The sequence below is a fragment of the Macaca mulatta genome, chromosome 5 (assembly GCF_049350105.2).
Source record: "Macaca mulatta isolate MMU2019108-1 chromosome 5, T2T-MMU8v2.0, whole genome shotgun sequence".
In the NCBI taxonomy this organism is placed as follows: domain Eukaryota; kingdom Metazoa; phylum Chordata; class Mammalia; order Primates; family Cercopithecidae; genus Macaca; species Macaca mulatta.
Genome location: NC_133410.1, coordinates 63,640,451 through 63,655,298, shown reverse-complemented (window position 1 = coordinate 63,655,298; position 14,848 = coordinate 63,640,451). Strand labels below are relative to the sequence as shown.

General features: G+C 33.5%; 1 protein-coding gene across 1 annotated transcript; it reads left to right on the top strand.

Moving 5' to 3' along the window:
* The first annotated feature begins 527 nt into the window (after nt 1–527).
* On the top strand, nt 528–12,430 carry CSN3 (casein kappa). The gene is made up of 5 exons (XM_028848535.2): nt 528–674; nt 2,806–2,867; nt 5,814–5,846; nt 9,662–10,157; nt 12,262–12,430. The coding sequence occupies exons 2-4, from the start codon at nt 2,814–2,816 to the stop codon at nt 10,121–10,123; spliced, it is 549 nt and encodes a 182-aa protein (XP_028704368.2). The 5' UTR covers nt 528–674; nt 2,806–2,813; the 3' UTR covers nt 10,124–10,157; nt 12,262–12,430.
* Nucleotides 12,431–14,848: the final 2,418 nt, after the last annotated feature.

Genomic DNA, 14,848 nt, shown 5'->3' with positions numbered 1-14,848 from the left:
TAGTCAATGCATATGGGAGAAAATGTGCTGCAGCTCAAATGCAAATAGTTCCCCACTTTACACCGATTAAAATGTTTCATATACGGGTTTTACCTTTATAAGGAGGTGCTCTTGGGTATGTGTGAGATGGCCAATTATTTAATTTTTAAAAATCAATAATTGTAATTCTGGAAGGAAGAAGACCAACCACAGTCTATACCAGATGCAGTATCACTTGAAATCCAGGTTCTTAAACTAAAAGAAACAATTAAAATGTGAAAGTATTGTGACTATTTTTCATTTCAACAGCAGTTTTAAGTTCAAATACATAGGATAAGTTGAATAAGAATACAATTAATATTTTTTAAAATTCTTCTATATTTCTTTATAAAACAAAAAAGATTGTTTAAAAAGATATGAATACTCTTTTTTCAAGCTTTATGAGTGATGACTTTACATCCTTCTCCGCATTTCATTAAAAAGGATTGACCCAAAGGTGACCCTGCTGTCATCAAATCTTTCCTTTCTGTCATCATCTTATTGGGTAAAAAGTAGGAGGGAAACAGAATAGCGTGACTCAAGGTACTAATATCCTTTCATTGGTCTGGTCTTCAGTTATTTATCTTGGGTCTTCTCTGCAGCTGACAAGCCAACTCAACCTACTGCCAACCAAGACCTGACTGGCACGAGGAAAGGTAATGCTGCTGAAACACCTGAGAAAAGAAAGTGATTATTTTCACAGTAGTTAGTTGGGACATCACCATAGTTATTTCAGAATCACATTTTCTTCCTTTTAGTTATTGTTAAGCTTGAATATGACCTAGCATCACTTTAAAATTAATTTCTAACCTAAACCTAAGTTCTGAATGGTGTTATGATCAAATTTATTTTTAACTTTAATCTGGGTTCCAGTCGAATTCTGACACCAGCTAAATCATAGTAGACATTGTGAATTCCGAACAAAAAAGGCGTTTAACATATTCCTACAGACAAACGTTGAGAGTTAATTCCTCAGGAAGTTGGACTCATGATAATAATCGCAATTGATCCCTTAATAACTTTCAAAATTTATTTCTATAAAAGTCATAATTTTATGTGTTATGGAATAATAATTTTTTTAAAACATGTCTTTCAAATACTCATGAAAGCTGTATAACTCTACCATTTCACAAACTATTTCTTCTTACCAAGTGATGAGGGCAAATGCAAATGTAGCTGATATGCAAAGTATGGTCTTATCTCTGTAATTTTTGTTTGTGCCAAAAACAAATTACTATCATTTTATAGAATATTTTCTTTTGTTTACATATCATTTTACTGTGTGAATTGATAAGGGGTCTGTGATTCATCATGAAAATATTTTCAGTCTATAATCCTAAAAGATCACTAGCAAGTGAAGCATTAATAAGGAGCTTCATCCCACTTAAAGAAATACGAGTTTTCTTAGATTGTTCAAATTGATTACAAATGAGTTCCATCGAATGGAAATTGGATGACATCGTATGGGCAGTTTTGAAGTCACTTCAGTAGACAGCCTTCCTAATCATTATTGCCTGAGAATCAGACGCTAATGGAGTACAATGTGCTTTCTATCCCCTATCTGAGACTTTAATTCTGTGAATCTTTTTTGTAAAGTTCAAGTTTGTGGTGATTTAAGTTTATATGAGTATATCAATAACAATAGCTGCAACAAGATGAAGTTAGTAATTACTTCCTAAACATAATATATACTTAAATATAAAAAGTTTGGGGTATCATATATTATTATTGTCTAAAAAGATGATTTATTAAAAATCAAATAAGAAGGTATGACACTGTATATACTCTTTTAGAAAAATAAGGTTAATTTATTTCTTTAAATATTTTAGTCAAAGCCACTGTATCATCTCTATATTTCCTATTAAAACACTCGAGTTAATCATATCGGTTATGATTATTAGAGAAGCATGTTATAAAGGAAACAGTTTCATAACCCTCCACTTCCCGTTCCATCCTACATACTTCTGTTGGATTGATCATGGAATTACAGAATTTTAGAAATCTCTAAGTTCAAACCCTAGTTTTACAGGTAAAAAAATGTAAAGCCCAGGAAACGGAAATCACTTGATCAAAGTTACAGAGGTAGAGAACTCTGGTCTAGAACTCAGTCCTCCAAAAAATGTATAGTCATACACTTTCTAGTCCGAAAACAATCAATTGTTTTCTGTTGTTTATAAAGCCATGCCTAGCTTTTTCACCCATCATTAACTTAAAGGTGTTTACTTTTTCTGCTCTAAACTTTCCTTCCAATCTTGTATTTCTCTTCTCATACAAGATTCCAATCAAATGTTCATGGTGATTCTCAAGACTTTCTCCTCTACTTGAAATACTTCTCTCCCTATTAAACCCTGCATAGGCAAGCCTCGCCTGTATGTCATTTTCCCACACAAAGACTGCTGCTTCTCTTAACTGAAACTTTTTTTAGTAGAAAACCACTTTTGTGGCATTTTCTACTTTTTTCCCTCTTACAGTTATTCGTGTATATTTCAACACTCTTCCTAAAATTGATGCTACTCATTGCATCATATTTACCTTGATAATCTTAACATTTGACATAGTAATGATAATTTTATAATTCCATTAATGCTGTCAAAAATTAAATTCAGAAATTTTTTTACTCCAAGTTTGAGTTTTTACATTCTTTTGTTAAAATAAATTTTTCCACATTGGCTAAATCTACTTGTAAATCTGGCTTTTTTTCTTAATCAAAGCAAACATTGTATTCAAGTCACTCCTAAAATTCTAGTAACAAATTATTCTAAATTAATTTTTTAAATGTATCTTTAGGTGCAATAATGAAGAGTTTTCTTCTAGTTGTGAATGTCCTGGCATTAACCCTGCCTTTTTTGGTAAGTTAATTTCATCTAACCAGTTTGTACTGACTTTAAGAAATTTTTATTTAAGGGCTCTAACTATTCAAATTTCTTAATACAGTTATACCTCATAGACCAAAATATCTACAAACTTGTTATATTTAAGGTTAATTTTTTAAATATTATTTCTATTATAAAATCAAAGTCATGTTCTTTTGGATATCCATTTAGTTCTGTGAATTAAGAAATCATAGTTAATCATATATAGGAAACTTTTAAAATTCTCATACTATAGAGAAAATACATTCTGTGGGGAAAACAATACTGAAAACATTTTAAAATTATAAATGCATTAAAGATAATTCAGAAAGAATAACTACAGAAATCATAGTCCGGGAATCAGAAATTATTTTAATTAAGTTCGTATCTCACCCAGACTCCAATGTCTTTATGGAAACAAAATCCTTCAAAGGTCAACTTTGGTTAAGCTTTTTCACAAGTTTCAAAGACCTTGATACTTCTGCCTTTAATATTCGAATCATTATCTTTTGCTACATTCTTCTCCATTATGTCAATTGACTGACCCCTTTCCAGGGATCCGTGGCCATAAACAGCTTGAAGGTTTGCAGGCATTATCTTGAATTATGTGCAATGTTTTAAGGCTACTGGACCTAGAAAAAGTTCTGTTTTTGTCTTTTAATTTTTTGACTTGTTTTTATTGTTGTTTTGGCTATTGCCTCTTTTTATTTTCATGTTCATCTGGGGATTCTAGGCACTCACAAAGGAGGCAAGCATAATAATGGTATATGTCCACCTCCTGGATTGTAAAATTTTGGGGAGCACTAGTCCTTGTTCTGTAAATCTCTGTAATATTTATTTATTATTAAGTTTAGACTTGCTTTTAAGTTAACATCTATTAATTAATTCTATTATCTGCATGTTGTGCCTATGTATAACATGTCTATTAACTCTATTAGGTCAATTCTTGGAGTCAAAATTACCTTTTAAAACTTTGAGTTCTACAACTCAGATACTTTGTGGCCACCTGAACATTTAGAAGTTAGGTTTTCTCTTTGAGTAATAGGGCTTAAAGTTTAAATCATAAAATGATCCACAAATCCCTGCTGCATAGCAACCTGTTCCTGAGCTACCTGAGCCAGATTTGTCTTTCAAACATTCCTTCCCATTTTCACAAAGGCTTCAGGCCTCAGGGACATGAACAAATATACAGAAAAAAATAATTTAAGTTTATTGATTTTTACCATTCAATCTTATGAGCAGTCAAATTTATACAAATTAAAACATCAATGTGATACCATCTTTTATGTACTATTTTATCCCTTCGCCCAAAATGAAAAGAGTTAGATAATATTTTACTAGCAATTATGTACTAAACTGCATAAATACATAGCCTATTGGTGACATTTTAATTTGGCACAAATTTTCTGTACCACAATTTGATAATTTCTATCAAAGAATCGCTGAAAACTAATGACATTTGTGAAAAATCTTTTTAAGGTATTAATGAAAATTATTAAAAAGGCCACTGGTATACAGATGTTAATCATCTGTCTGTTTATAATTAAAATTTTATCTTAATAGATAACAATAAGAAATAAACATTTCATGACATAATCATTGACAACTTAGTTATCAACTATAAAAATGTAGGTATGAAACCTATGATATAAATTTAAAAAAATGAGATACCACATTTCTTATAAAAACGCAGGATACTTTTTAGACAAGCATATACCAGGAATACATAGCATAGGTTGATATTGCATTAAGGTATCCAGATTGTCAGAATTTTTTAAAGTATACTTTCTATAATATTCATATTACTTCTTTTTTTTTTTTTTTTTTTTTTGAGACAGAGTCTCACTCTGTCACCCAGGCTGGAGTGCAGTGGTACGATCTTGGCTTACTGCAACCTCTGCCTCCCAGGATCAAGCAATTCTCCTGCCTCAGCCTCCTGAGTAGCTGGGACTACAAGCTCCCGCCACCATGCCCAGTTTATTTTTGTATTTTTAGTAGAGGCAGGGTTTCACCATGTTGGCCAAGCTGGTCTTGAACTCCTGACCTCAGATGATCCACCCACCTCTGCCTCCCAAGGTGCTGGGATTACACAGTGAGACACCATGCCCAGACTCATATTATTTCTTTACATTTTAAACTAATGATTTAATATATTTAAAGAAAAGCAAGTCTTTGTCTTAAAGCAAGGAAACTTTATTACCTTCTCAAATTTCTGATTTTCTATACTCACACCTTCCAAAAGGTTTCTAGAGTCATTTTATACCCAACGAATACATGTGTAAAAACATGTCCTAAACCAGAACTGCCAATTTAAAACTATTTAATATTATACCTCCTTTCAAAAGTTTCTAAAAGCTTTGGAGTTTTTAGTTTTATAAATACATGTCCATAAAATTGTGTTCTCACTCCTGATTCTCTAAATATGTCACAATTCAAAACTAAGAAAAGCACTATAAAAACAAATGAAAGATGGTATTTAAAACACATATTTATATGTTAAGGTTATGCAACAGGCAATATTTTAAATCATCTAAGTAAACCTTATGAATCATCTTAGTATGAGAGCAGAGAAAGGAAAAAAGGCTCAATACTCCTCTAATTTTTAACAATGTATATTTAATAAAAACTGAATAGAAATTATTCATACTTTTCATTTAAGTGTATTGTGTATTTGCTGGCACAGCGGTCAGATGAATAGATTTTTCCCACAGTGACTTTTTCATTCTAGGTGGTTATATTTAAAGACAATATAAACATGAAGTTTATTATTACTAATCAGTTACACTACTGTTGCTTCTTAAGTAGTCCAACAAGCCTCATAGATCAATCATGAAAAATGTTTTAAAAAATAAAAAAAAAACATATTTTGCCTTTAACGCAAAATTTTATTTAACTGATTTAAGTCTTCCTTTTTTTTTTCTTACTTCTTCTGGAACTCCCTAGGCTGCAGAGGTTCAAAACCAGAAACAACCAGCAGTAAGTCTATTTCAATTATTTCTATTAGAGGCATGAACTGCAAAATATATTCTGTAAAGGTCAGTCATACTACAGATGCCTTCTGTCTAAAACTTAAATATTTCATCTCATTAAATAATCTAATAATATTTCCAAAATTCATTTCAGCAAAAGGTGATATGAATCAACATTGACGTTCTAGCTGAAAGTTTTGTTTTCTTATATAACCTATCATGTATCTTTGGTTTTCAGGTATATTTCACAATATGAGAAAACTCTTTCAGCATTTCATATTGGAAAAAAATGAAAACATAAGTAAAGCTTAATATTTCCCCTTTCCACTTTTTAAGACAAGGAAAGGTCCTTCTCTGACCCCTCCTAGAATACTTCTCATACATCTATATTTACTTCCCCTTTTGTTCCCCACATATGTTTGAATACATTAAATATATCTCATTTTAGGAGTTTGCTTTGTAGTATAATTTTGCTGATTTATTTCTATTTATACGGAAAGGTCTACCAATGAATTTTTATGACAAATTTTTAAATAGAGGCACGTAGTTATAGACAATTCTTTTTTTTAAACATACCCTAAGTTCTAGGGTACATGTGCACAGCATGCAGATTTGTTACATATGTATACATGTGCCATGTTGGTGTGCTGCATCTATTAACTCGTCATTTACATTAGGTATATCTCCTAATGCTATCCCTCCTCCCTCCCCCCACCCCATGACAGGTCCCCAGTGTGTGATGTTCCCCTTCCTGTGTCCAAGTGTTCTCATTGTTCAATTTCCACCTATGAGTGAGAACATGCGGTGTTTGGCTTTTTGTCCTTGTGATAGTTTGCTGAGAATGATGGTTTCCACCTTCACCCATGTCCCTACAAAGGGCATGAACTCATCCTTTTGATGGCTGCATAGTATTGCATGGTGTATATGTGCCACATTTTCTTAATCCAGTCTATCATTGATGGATATTTGGGTTGGTTCCAAGTCTTTGCTATTGTGAATAGTGCTGCAATAAACATACACGTGCATGTGTCTTTATAACAGTATGATTTATAACCCTTTGGGTATATACCCAGCAATGGGATGGCTGGGTCAAATGGTATTTCTAGCTCTAGATCCTTGAGGAATTGCCACACTGTCTTCCACAATGGTTGAACTAGTTTACAGTCCCACCAACAGTGTAAAAGTGTTCCTATTTTTCCACATCCTCTCCAGCACCTGTTGTTTCTCGACTTTTCAATGATCACCATTCTAACCAGTGTGAGATGGTATCTCATTGTGGTTTTGATTCACATTTCTCTGATAACCAGTGATGATGAGCATTTTTTTCATGTGTCTGTTGACTGCATGAATGTCTTCTTTTGAGAAGTTCATATCCTTCGCCCACTTTTTGATGGGGTTGTTTTTTTCTTGTAAATTTCAGTTCTTTGTAGATTCTGGATATTAGCCCTTTGTCAGATGAGTAGATTGCAAAAATTTTCTCCCATTCTGTAGGTTGCCTGTTCACTCTGATGGTAGTTCCTTTTGCTGTGCAGAAGCTCTTTAGTTTAATTATATCCCTTTGATCAATTTTGGTTTTTGTTGCCATTGCTTTTTGTGTTTTAGACATGAAGTCCTTGCCCATGTCTATGTTCTGAATGGTATTGCCTAGGTTTTCTTCTGGGGTTTTCATGGTTTTAGGTCTAACATTTAAGTCTTTAATCCATTTTGAATTAATTTTTGTACAAGGTGTAAGGAAGGGATCCAGTTTCAGCTTTCTACATATTGTTAGCCAATTTTCCCAGCACCATTTATTAAATAGGGAGTCCGTTCCTCATTTCTTGTTTTTGTCAGGTTTGTCAAAAATCAGATGGTTGTAGATGTGTTGTGTTATTTCTGAGGTCTCTGTTCTGTTCCACTGGTCTATATCTCTGTTTTGGTACCAGTACAATGCTGTTTTCGTTACTGTAGCCTTGTAGTATAATTTGAAGTCAGGTAGCCTGATGCCTCCAGCTTTGTTCTTTTCACTTAGGATTGTCTTGGCAATGTGGGGTCTTTTTCAAGTCCATATCAACTTTAAAGTAGTTTTTTTTCAATTCTGTGAAGAAAGTCATTGGTAGCTTGATGGGGATGGCAGTGAATCTATAAATTACCTTGGGCAGTATGGCCATTTTCACAACATTGATTCTTCCTATCCATGAGCATGGAATGTTCTTGCATTTGTTTGTGTCCTCTTTTATTTTGTTGAGCAGTGGATTTTAGTTCTCCTTGAATAGGTCCTTCACATCCCTTGTAAGTTGGATTCCTAGGTATTTTATTCTCTTTGAAGCTATTGTGAATGGGAGTTCATTCATGATTTGGCTCTCTGTTTGTCTGTTATTGGTGTATAAGAATGCTTGTGATTTTTGCACATTGATTTTGTATCCTGAGACTTTGCTGAAGGTGCTTATCAGCTTAAGAAGATTTGGGGCTGTGATCATGGGGTTTTCTAAATATACAATCATGTCATCTGCTAATAGGGACAATTTGACTTCCTCTTCTCCTAACTGAATACCCGTTATTTCTTTCTCCTGCCTGATTGCCCTGGCCAGAACTTCCAACATTATTTTGAATAGGAGCAGTGAGAGAGGACATCCCTTTCTTGCGCCAGTTTTCAAAGGGAATGCTTCCAGTTTTTGCCCATTTAATATGATATTGACTGTGGGTTCATCATAAATAGCTCTTATTATTGTGAGATGTGTCCCATCAATACCTAATTAATATTGAGAGTTTTTAGCATGAAGGGCTGTTGAATTTTGTCAAAGGTCCTTTCTGCATCTATTGAGAAGAGCAACTCCAAGACACATAATTGTCAGATTCATCAAAGTTTAAATGAAGGAAAAAATATTAAGGGCAGCCAGAGTGAAAGGTCGGGTTACCCACAAAGGGAAGCCCATCAGACTAACAGTGAATCTCTCCGCAGAAACTCTACAAGCCAGAATAGAGTAGGGGTCAATATTCAACATTCTTAAAGAAAAGAATTTTCAACCAAGAATTGCATATCCAGCCAAACTAAGCTTCATAAGTGAAGGAGAAATAAAATCATTTACAGACAAGCAAATGCTGAGAGATTTCGTCACCACCAGGCCTGCCTTACAAGATCTCCTGAAGGAAGCAGTAAACATGGAAAGGAACTACCAGTACCAGCCACTGCAAAAACATACCAAATTGTAAAGACCATCCATGCTAAGATATAGACAATTCTTTATCTAATCTTTTGTGAAGAAAATTAAACAAAAAAAAAATCCAAAATTCAAATCCAGGAATCACTCCACATCACGTTATATTACTATTCTGCTATAATTAGTTTAGGAAAAATAAATGTGCTCTTAGGCTAATTTTTAAATAAATAAAATTTGAGATCAATTACAAATATGTGGTGAGAATACATATGTGTGTGTGTGCCATTTTGTGTGTGTCTGCATGTTGTGCTTGCATATAACATGTCAAAGTTCTGAGTGAGATTTTTCTCTGTGTTGTACCTATAATAGCTAACATGTCAGATCACTTTCTATATATGCCAAACTCTGGGCAATATGGTTTACATTATGAATAAACTCATCTAATTTCTTTGAAACAAATATTATATTGATATTATCAAAATAATATTTATAATATTGAAAATCATGAAGTGGAAAGGCAATGTACAAATCAACATCTTATAAAATAATATTGTTGCTGGGTTCCCTACTTCTAATATCTTACTCAATGGCACATACTATATTATTTCAAAAAATGCAGATTTAAGGTATTTCCACATTTGGGTCTATAATAATAATATTCTGTATAATTTTTCTTTTTTTGTAGTGCCATGAGAACGGTGAAAGACGGTTCTATCAGAAAACAGCTCCATATGTCCCAATGTATTATGTGCCAAATAGCTATCCTTATTATGGAACCAATTTGTACCAACATAGACCAGCTATAGCAATTAATAATCCATATGTGCCTCGCACATATTATGCAAACCCAGCTGTAGTTAGGCCACATGCCCAAATTCCTCAGCAGCAATACCTACCAAATAGCCACTTACCCACTGTGGTACATCGCCCAAACCTACATCCATCATTTATTGCCATCCCCCCAAAGAAAATTCAGGATAAAATAATCATCCCTACCATCAATACCATCACTACTGTTGAACCTACACCAGCTCCTACCATTGAACCAACAGTGGACAATGTAGTCACTCCAGAAGATTTTTCAGAGTCCATCATCACGAGCACCCCTGAGACAACCACAGTCTCAGTTACTACACCTACGGCATGAAAACACCAAGGAAATACCAAAGAAGACAACACAGGTAAATGAACAATATACAAAATGAATAATTCTGACAAGAAGCATGGATTTATGAATACAACCATAAATTCTAAAATAGTACAAATAGATAAACTAAGTGTATTACAGAAGCAGAAAAAACAGGGTACTTACAATTTTACCTTGGTAAACCCATAGCATTGATATACCAGATTCTGTTCCAACTAGAAATTTAAAATAATTTTATTTGACAAAGTGAAAATAATTGGCAACTTTATTATCAAACTTTTTTATGACAATTGGGACACTCTTAGAATCTAATAGTTTTATTTCATCCTTATTCACACACAAACTATGACAGTAGAGTAAAACAGCAAGTAACACTTTCATGATTTTTATTTCAAAAGTAATTTTAGAAGAAGTTATATAGAATATGGGTTTAAGTAAATTTTAATTCTGTAACAATTCTCTTGCACTCTCATTGTAGTATGAAGAGTGAAAGGAACGATATGTTTCCATGCATTTCTTTATTTCAGACATCACTTCCAAATGATTCATGAAGTTAAGCCTCTCATATTTCTCCTATTCTAAGATAAACCCATGGAAGAATTATAATGCTTAACTTGAAAAACATAAATATTAAAAGGATACTTTCAGAACACTAAATGTGATGCAAAATGTTACTATTTATTACTTGGACCAATGGATAATGGTAGAGTTTAAAATAATCTGAAACTTATGAGAAGAATTTAAACAAATAGAATGATTAACAAAGTGAAAAATATCCAAAGAGTGTAAAATACTTTGGGGAGGCTGGGCGTGGTGACTCACGCCTGTAATCATAACACTTTGGGAGGCCGAGGCGGGTGGATCACAAGATCAGGAGATCGAGACCATCCTGGCTAACATGGTGAAACCCCTTCTCTACTAAAAATACAAAAAATTAGCCGGGCTTGGTGGCGGGCGCCTGTAGTTCTAGCTACTCAGGAGGTGAAGCAGGAGAATGGCATGAACCCAGGAGGCAGAGCTTGCAGTGAGCCGAGATCGCGCCACTGCACTCCAGCCTGGGCGACAGAGCGAGACTCCGACTCAAAAAAAATAAAAAATTAAAAAATTAAAAACACACTTTGGGGAGAAAATTGCAAAATTTTGAGTTTCTTTGCAACAAATATTTTCAGTCCATCAGATATTTACATGTTTTATGATCTAAAATACCAGACAATGGTCTGCGATATCATGGGACTACTATTAGCCCAGAAAAGGTTGCTTCTTTCATCTTCTTGCCTAATGACCATAGGCTGGTCATTACTTTCTCTGAATTTTTATTTTCTCATTTCTGGTTGCTATGAGACTCAAGTGAGAATGCACATGTGAAAGGATTTTAAAAACTGATCGATCTGTAAAATGTCATGTATTGGAAAAGATAAAGTAAAATTAATAAATATTAACATTTATTTTTAACCAATATCCTAAGTCTCCACCAAATGATAAAAATTGTGCATAATTATGTCTGTTGATTACCATAGTGACTATATGAAACAGATACTATTCCTATCTCAAATTTAGGGATAAAAACCAGTAGGACTGAGGACATTAAGTAAATTATCACAGCTAGAACATGCAAATGGGAGGCAAACCAAACCTGTTTAATATCAGACAGTGGGGCTTAATTACTATGTCATTTATTTTTATATGGGCTAACTTGCCAAAAACCAGAAAAATACACTGTGATTTCCTTAGACTAGCGTATGGGTAAAGTGTGTTGTTTAGTTGCTGTTCAACAGGATATCTGTTAAGAAAAAGAGAATAAGAGCTGGTTAGACAGCTGGCTTATCCTATTTTTGAAAACAAAATAAGAAAATTTTATTAAAGACCACATGAAAGCAAGTTATTTAATAAGTAGTTACATATTTTACTGATGCAAAATGTAAAGAAACATGTAAAAGACAGTTTTTCTGTAAATATTACATGTCTATTATTTTCAGTTTACTATATGCCTATTTTAAATATTTAAATTTAAATATTTAATCTCATTAACTTATGGGATACAGACAAAAAAGAAAAATTATGGAAGCTAAATAAATATGTATCATGAGAACTGTTAACACACTATGAATAAATTTCTAAACTATCTTTATTTTTTATAGGACTTGCTGAAACCAAACGACTACTTCACACTCCTTCAGTCATTTGTCCACCTTCAGTCAATTGAAAATGTGATTTTCACAGATTCAGCTCTTCTCTCCTTACATTTTACATTCATGCCACATTCAATATTTTGATTCTTGCACAATAAAGCCAACTGATTGCAACTGATTCTTTGAGAGGAGTTTGCAAAGGGACCTCAGGGATCTCTGAAACTTTGAAATGCTGACAAATTTAGTGTGAGTTAGAGTACACAAATTTACCTAAAAGCAGAGTTCATAGTTTCATCAGGTTCTCAAAAGTGGTTCATGGTCTGACACTAAGAATTTCTCCTCTAGGATGACACTGGGACCAGAGAAGAGCCAAGCCATAGTGTTCCAATCCAGGGGACTACAGAACGACTCTTGAGAGCTATGGGAACTCTAGAGTTAGAATTAAATTTAAGTGCCCAAATGTATTTCTAACGTTAGTCTAGATTATTCCTAAGAGCAAATTCTGGGCACAGGCAAATTACAAATGTCCACAATTACAAACACAGATACGTTGCAAAATTATAAATGTTGACAGAGACTCTAGACATGCATGACCATATCTCCCCACACTGGAAGCCACAGTCTCACATCTGTTCAAACACTCACACACACACATCACATATCAGAAAGCTTCTGGAATTCAGGTATTCCAGTTCGGAAAAACTTGTAAATATTCAAGGTCCAAGGATATGACATAGCTGTTTTCTTAAACAAATATTGCAAGGAAAATCAGGTCACCTTTGTGCTTGGTCATATTTAACATGCCAGAAAAAATAAAACTCACTCAGCCCTTACAAAATGTTTACTGGTCATTTATCTAATCTGCTGTGACTCCCAACAGATGTGTTATTATTAGGATTGATTTACAGTCTTTTACCTGCTCTCTCACTCAAATGGAGAGTCTGCAACAGAGGCATGGAAGGAATATGACATGACTAGACCTTATTTGCTATGACCGTTAATGATATTATTAATTTCTTGAAAAACAAAGTAAATATGTGGAAAAGGCAAAATTTATATCATTAAAAATCTTATCACCTATTATATACAAGGTATTTCAAGAACACAAACAATAATAATGGCTGATAACAATAAGTAACAAGCAGTTATAAAGTACATAATATTTGCCAATCTTCTATTTGTTTGTATGTATTTACTCATTTAATATGTAGTCATGAACTACATATATTTGTTCTTGTTGTTATTATAAGTGAAAGAGAAATGAAGTAATTTTCCCCATGTGAGGCTGAGATTTGAACTCAAAGTCTTGCTTTAAAGTCCATGCTCTTTAAAAACCGACACATGGAACAGCGTAAAGAACCCATACATAAACCTGAACGTATGCAGTCAACTAATTTTCAGCAAGGGTGCAAAGAAGACACAATAGCAAAATTATAGTCTTTTTAATAAATGGTGCTGGAAAAACTAGATATCACATGCAAAATAATGATATTGGACCCATATGTTACACCATACACAAAAATCTGCTCAAAATGGATAAAAAGTCAATGTAAGATTCGAAACCTTAAAATTGCTAGAAGAATACATAGGGAGAAAGCTCCTTGACATTGGCCTTGGCAAAAATTGTTTTGGATATCACACTAAAAGCTCTGGCTACAAAATCAAAAATAAGTAAATAAACTACATCAAACTAAAAAGCTTCTGCTCAGCAAAGAAAATAATCAACAAAATAAAAACCCCATATGTTGGGAGAAAATATTTGCAAACCATTTATCTAATAAGGGATTAATATCCAAAATACATAAAGAACTCACATATGAAAGGATGATCAGCATCACTATCAAGAAAATGCAAATCAAAACCACAATAAGATATCACATCACATCTGTTAGGATGACTTTCAAAAAGACAAGGGATAACAAGTGTTGACAAGGATGTGGACAAAAGGGAATCTTTGTGCATTGTTGGTGGGAATGTAGATAGGTGCAGCCATTGTGAAAAGCAGTGTGGAGGTGCCTATAGAAAATAAAAATAGAATTAGTGTATGACCCAAAAGACCCTTTTCTGGGTATCTACTCAAAGGAAATGAAATCACCCTTCGAAACGATATTTGCACTCTCTTGTTCATTGCAGCATTAGTCATAACAGCCAGTGTGGAAAAAACCTAAGTGTACATCAAGGGACATGGATAAAATATGTTGAAACACACACACACACACGCACACACACACAAACACACAAGGATATTATTCAGCCTTAAAAAAAAGAAAGAGATTCTGCTATTTGCCACAACATGGATGAACTTTGAAGTTGTAGGACAGAAAGCTAATTTCACTTACATGTGGAATAAAAAAAAAAAAAAAATCTGTCAAATACATAAAAACAGAGAACAAAATGGTAGCTACCAGGGATGGGCCACACTGGAAAGATGTAGGTCAAAGAATACAGAGTTGAATGCAGGATGAATAAGTCTAGAGATCTAATGTACAACATGAGAACTACAGTTAATAATATTGTATTTTATTTGAGGTTTTTGTTAACAGATTTTTGGTGCTCTTGACATACATAAAAATGGTAACATTGTGAAATGATGAAA

What these genes read in the sequence shown, in the direction of transcription:
- CSN3 (XM_028848535.2), top strand. Translation starts at nt 2,814, where the DNA reads ATGAAGAGTTTTCTTCTAGTTGTGAATGTCCTGGCATTAACCCTGCCT. An exon ending in CATTAACCCTGCCTTTTTTG is followed by an intron (nt 2,868 to 5,813) that starts GTAAGTTAATTT and finishes GGAACTCCCTAG; the next exon opens with GCTGCAGAGGTTCAAAACCA. An exon ending in AAAACCAGAAACAACCAGCA is followed by an intron (nt 5,847 to 9,661) that starts GTAAGTCTATTT and finishes CTTTTTTTGTAG; the next exon opens with TGCCATGAGAACGGTGAAAG.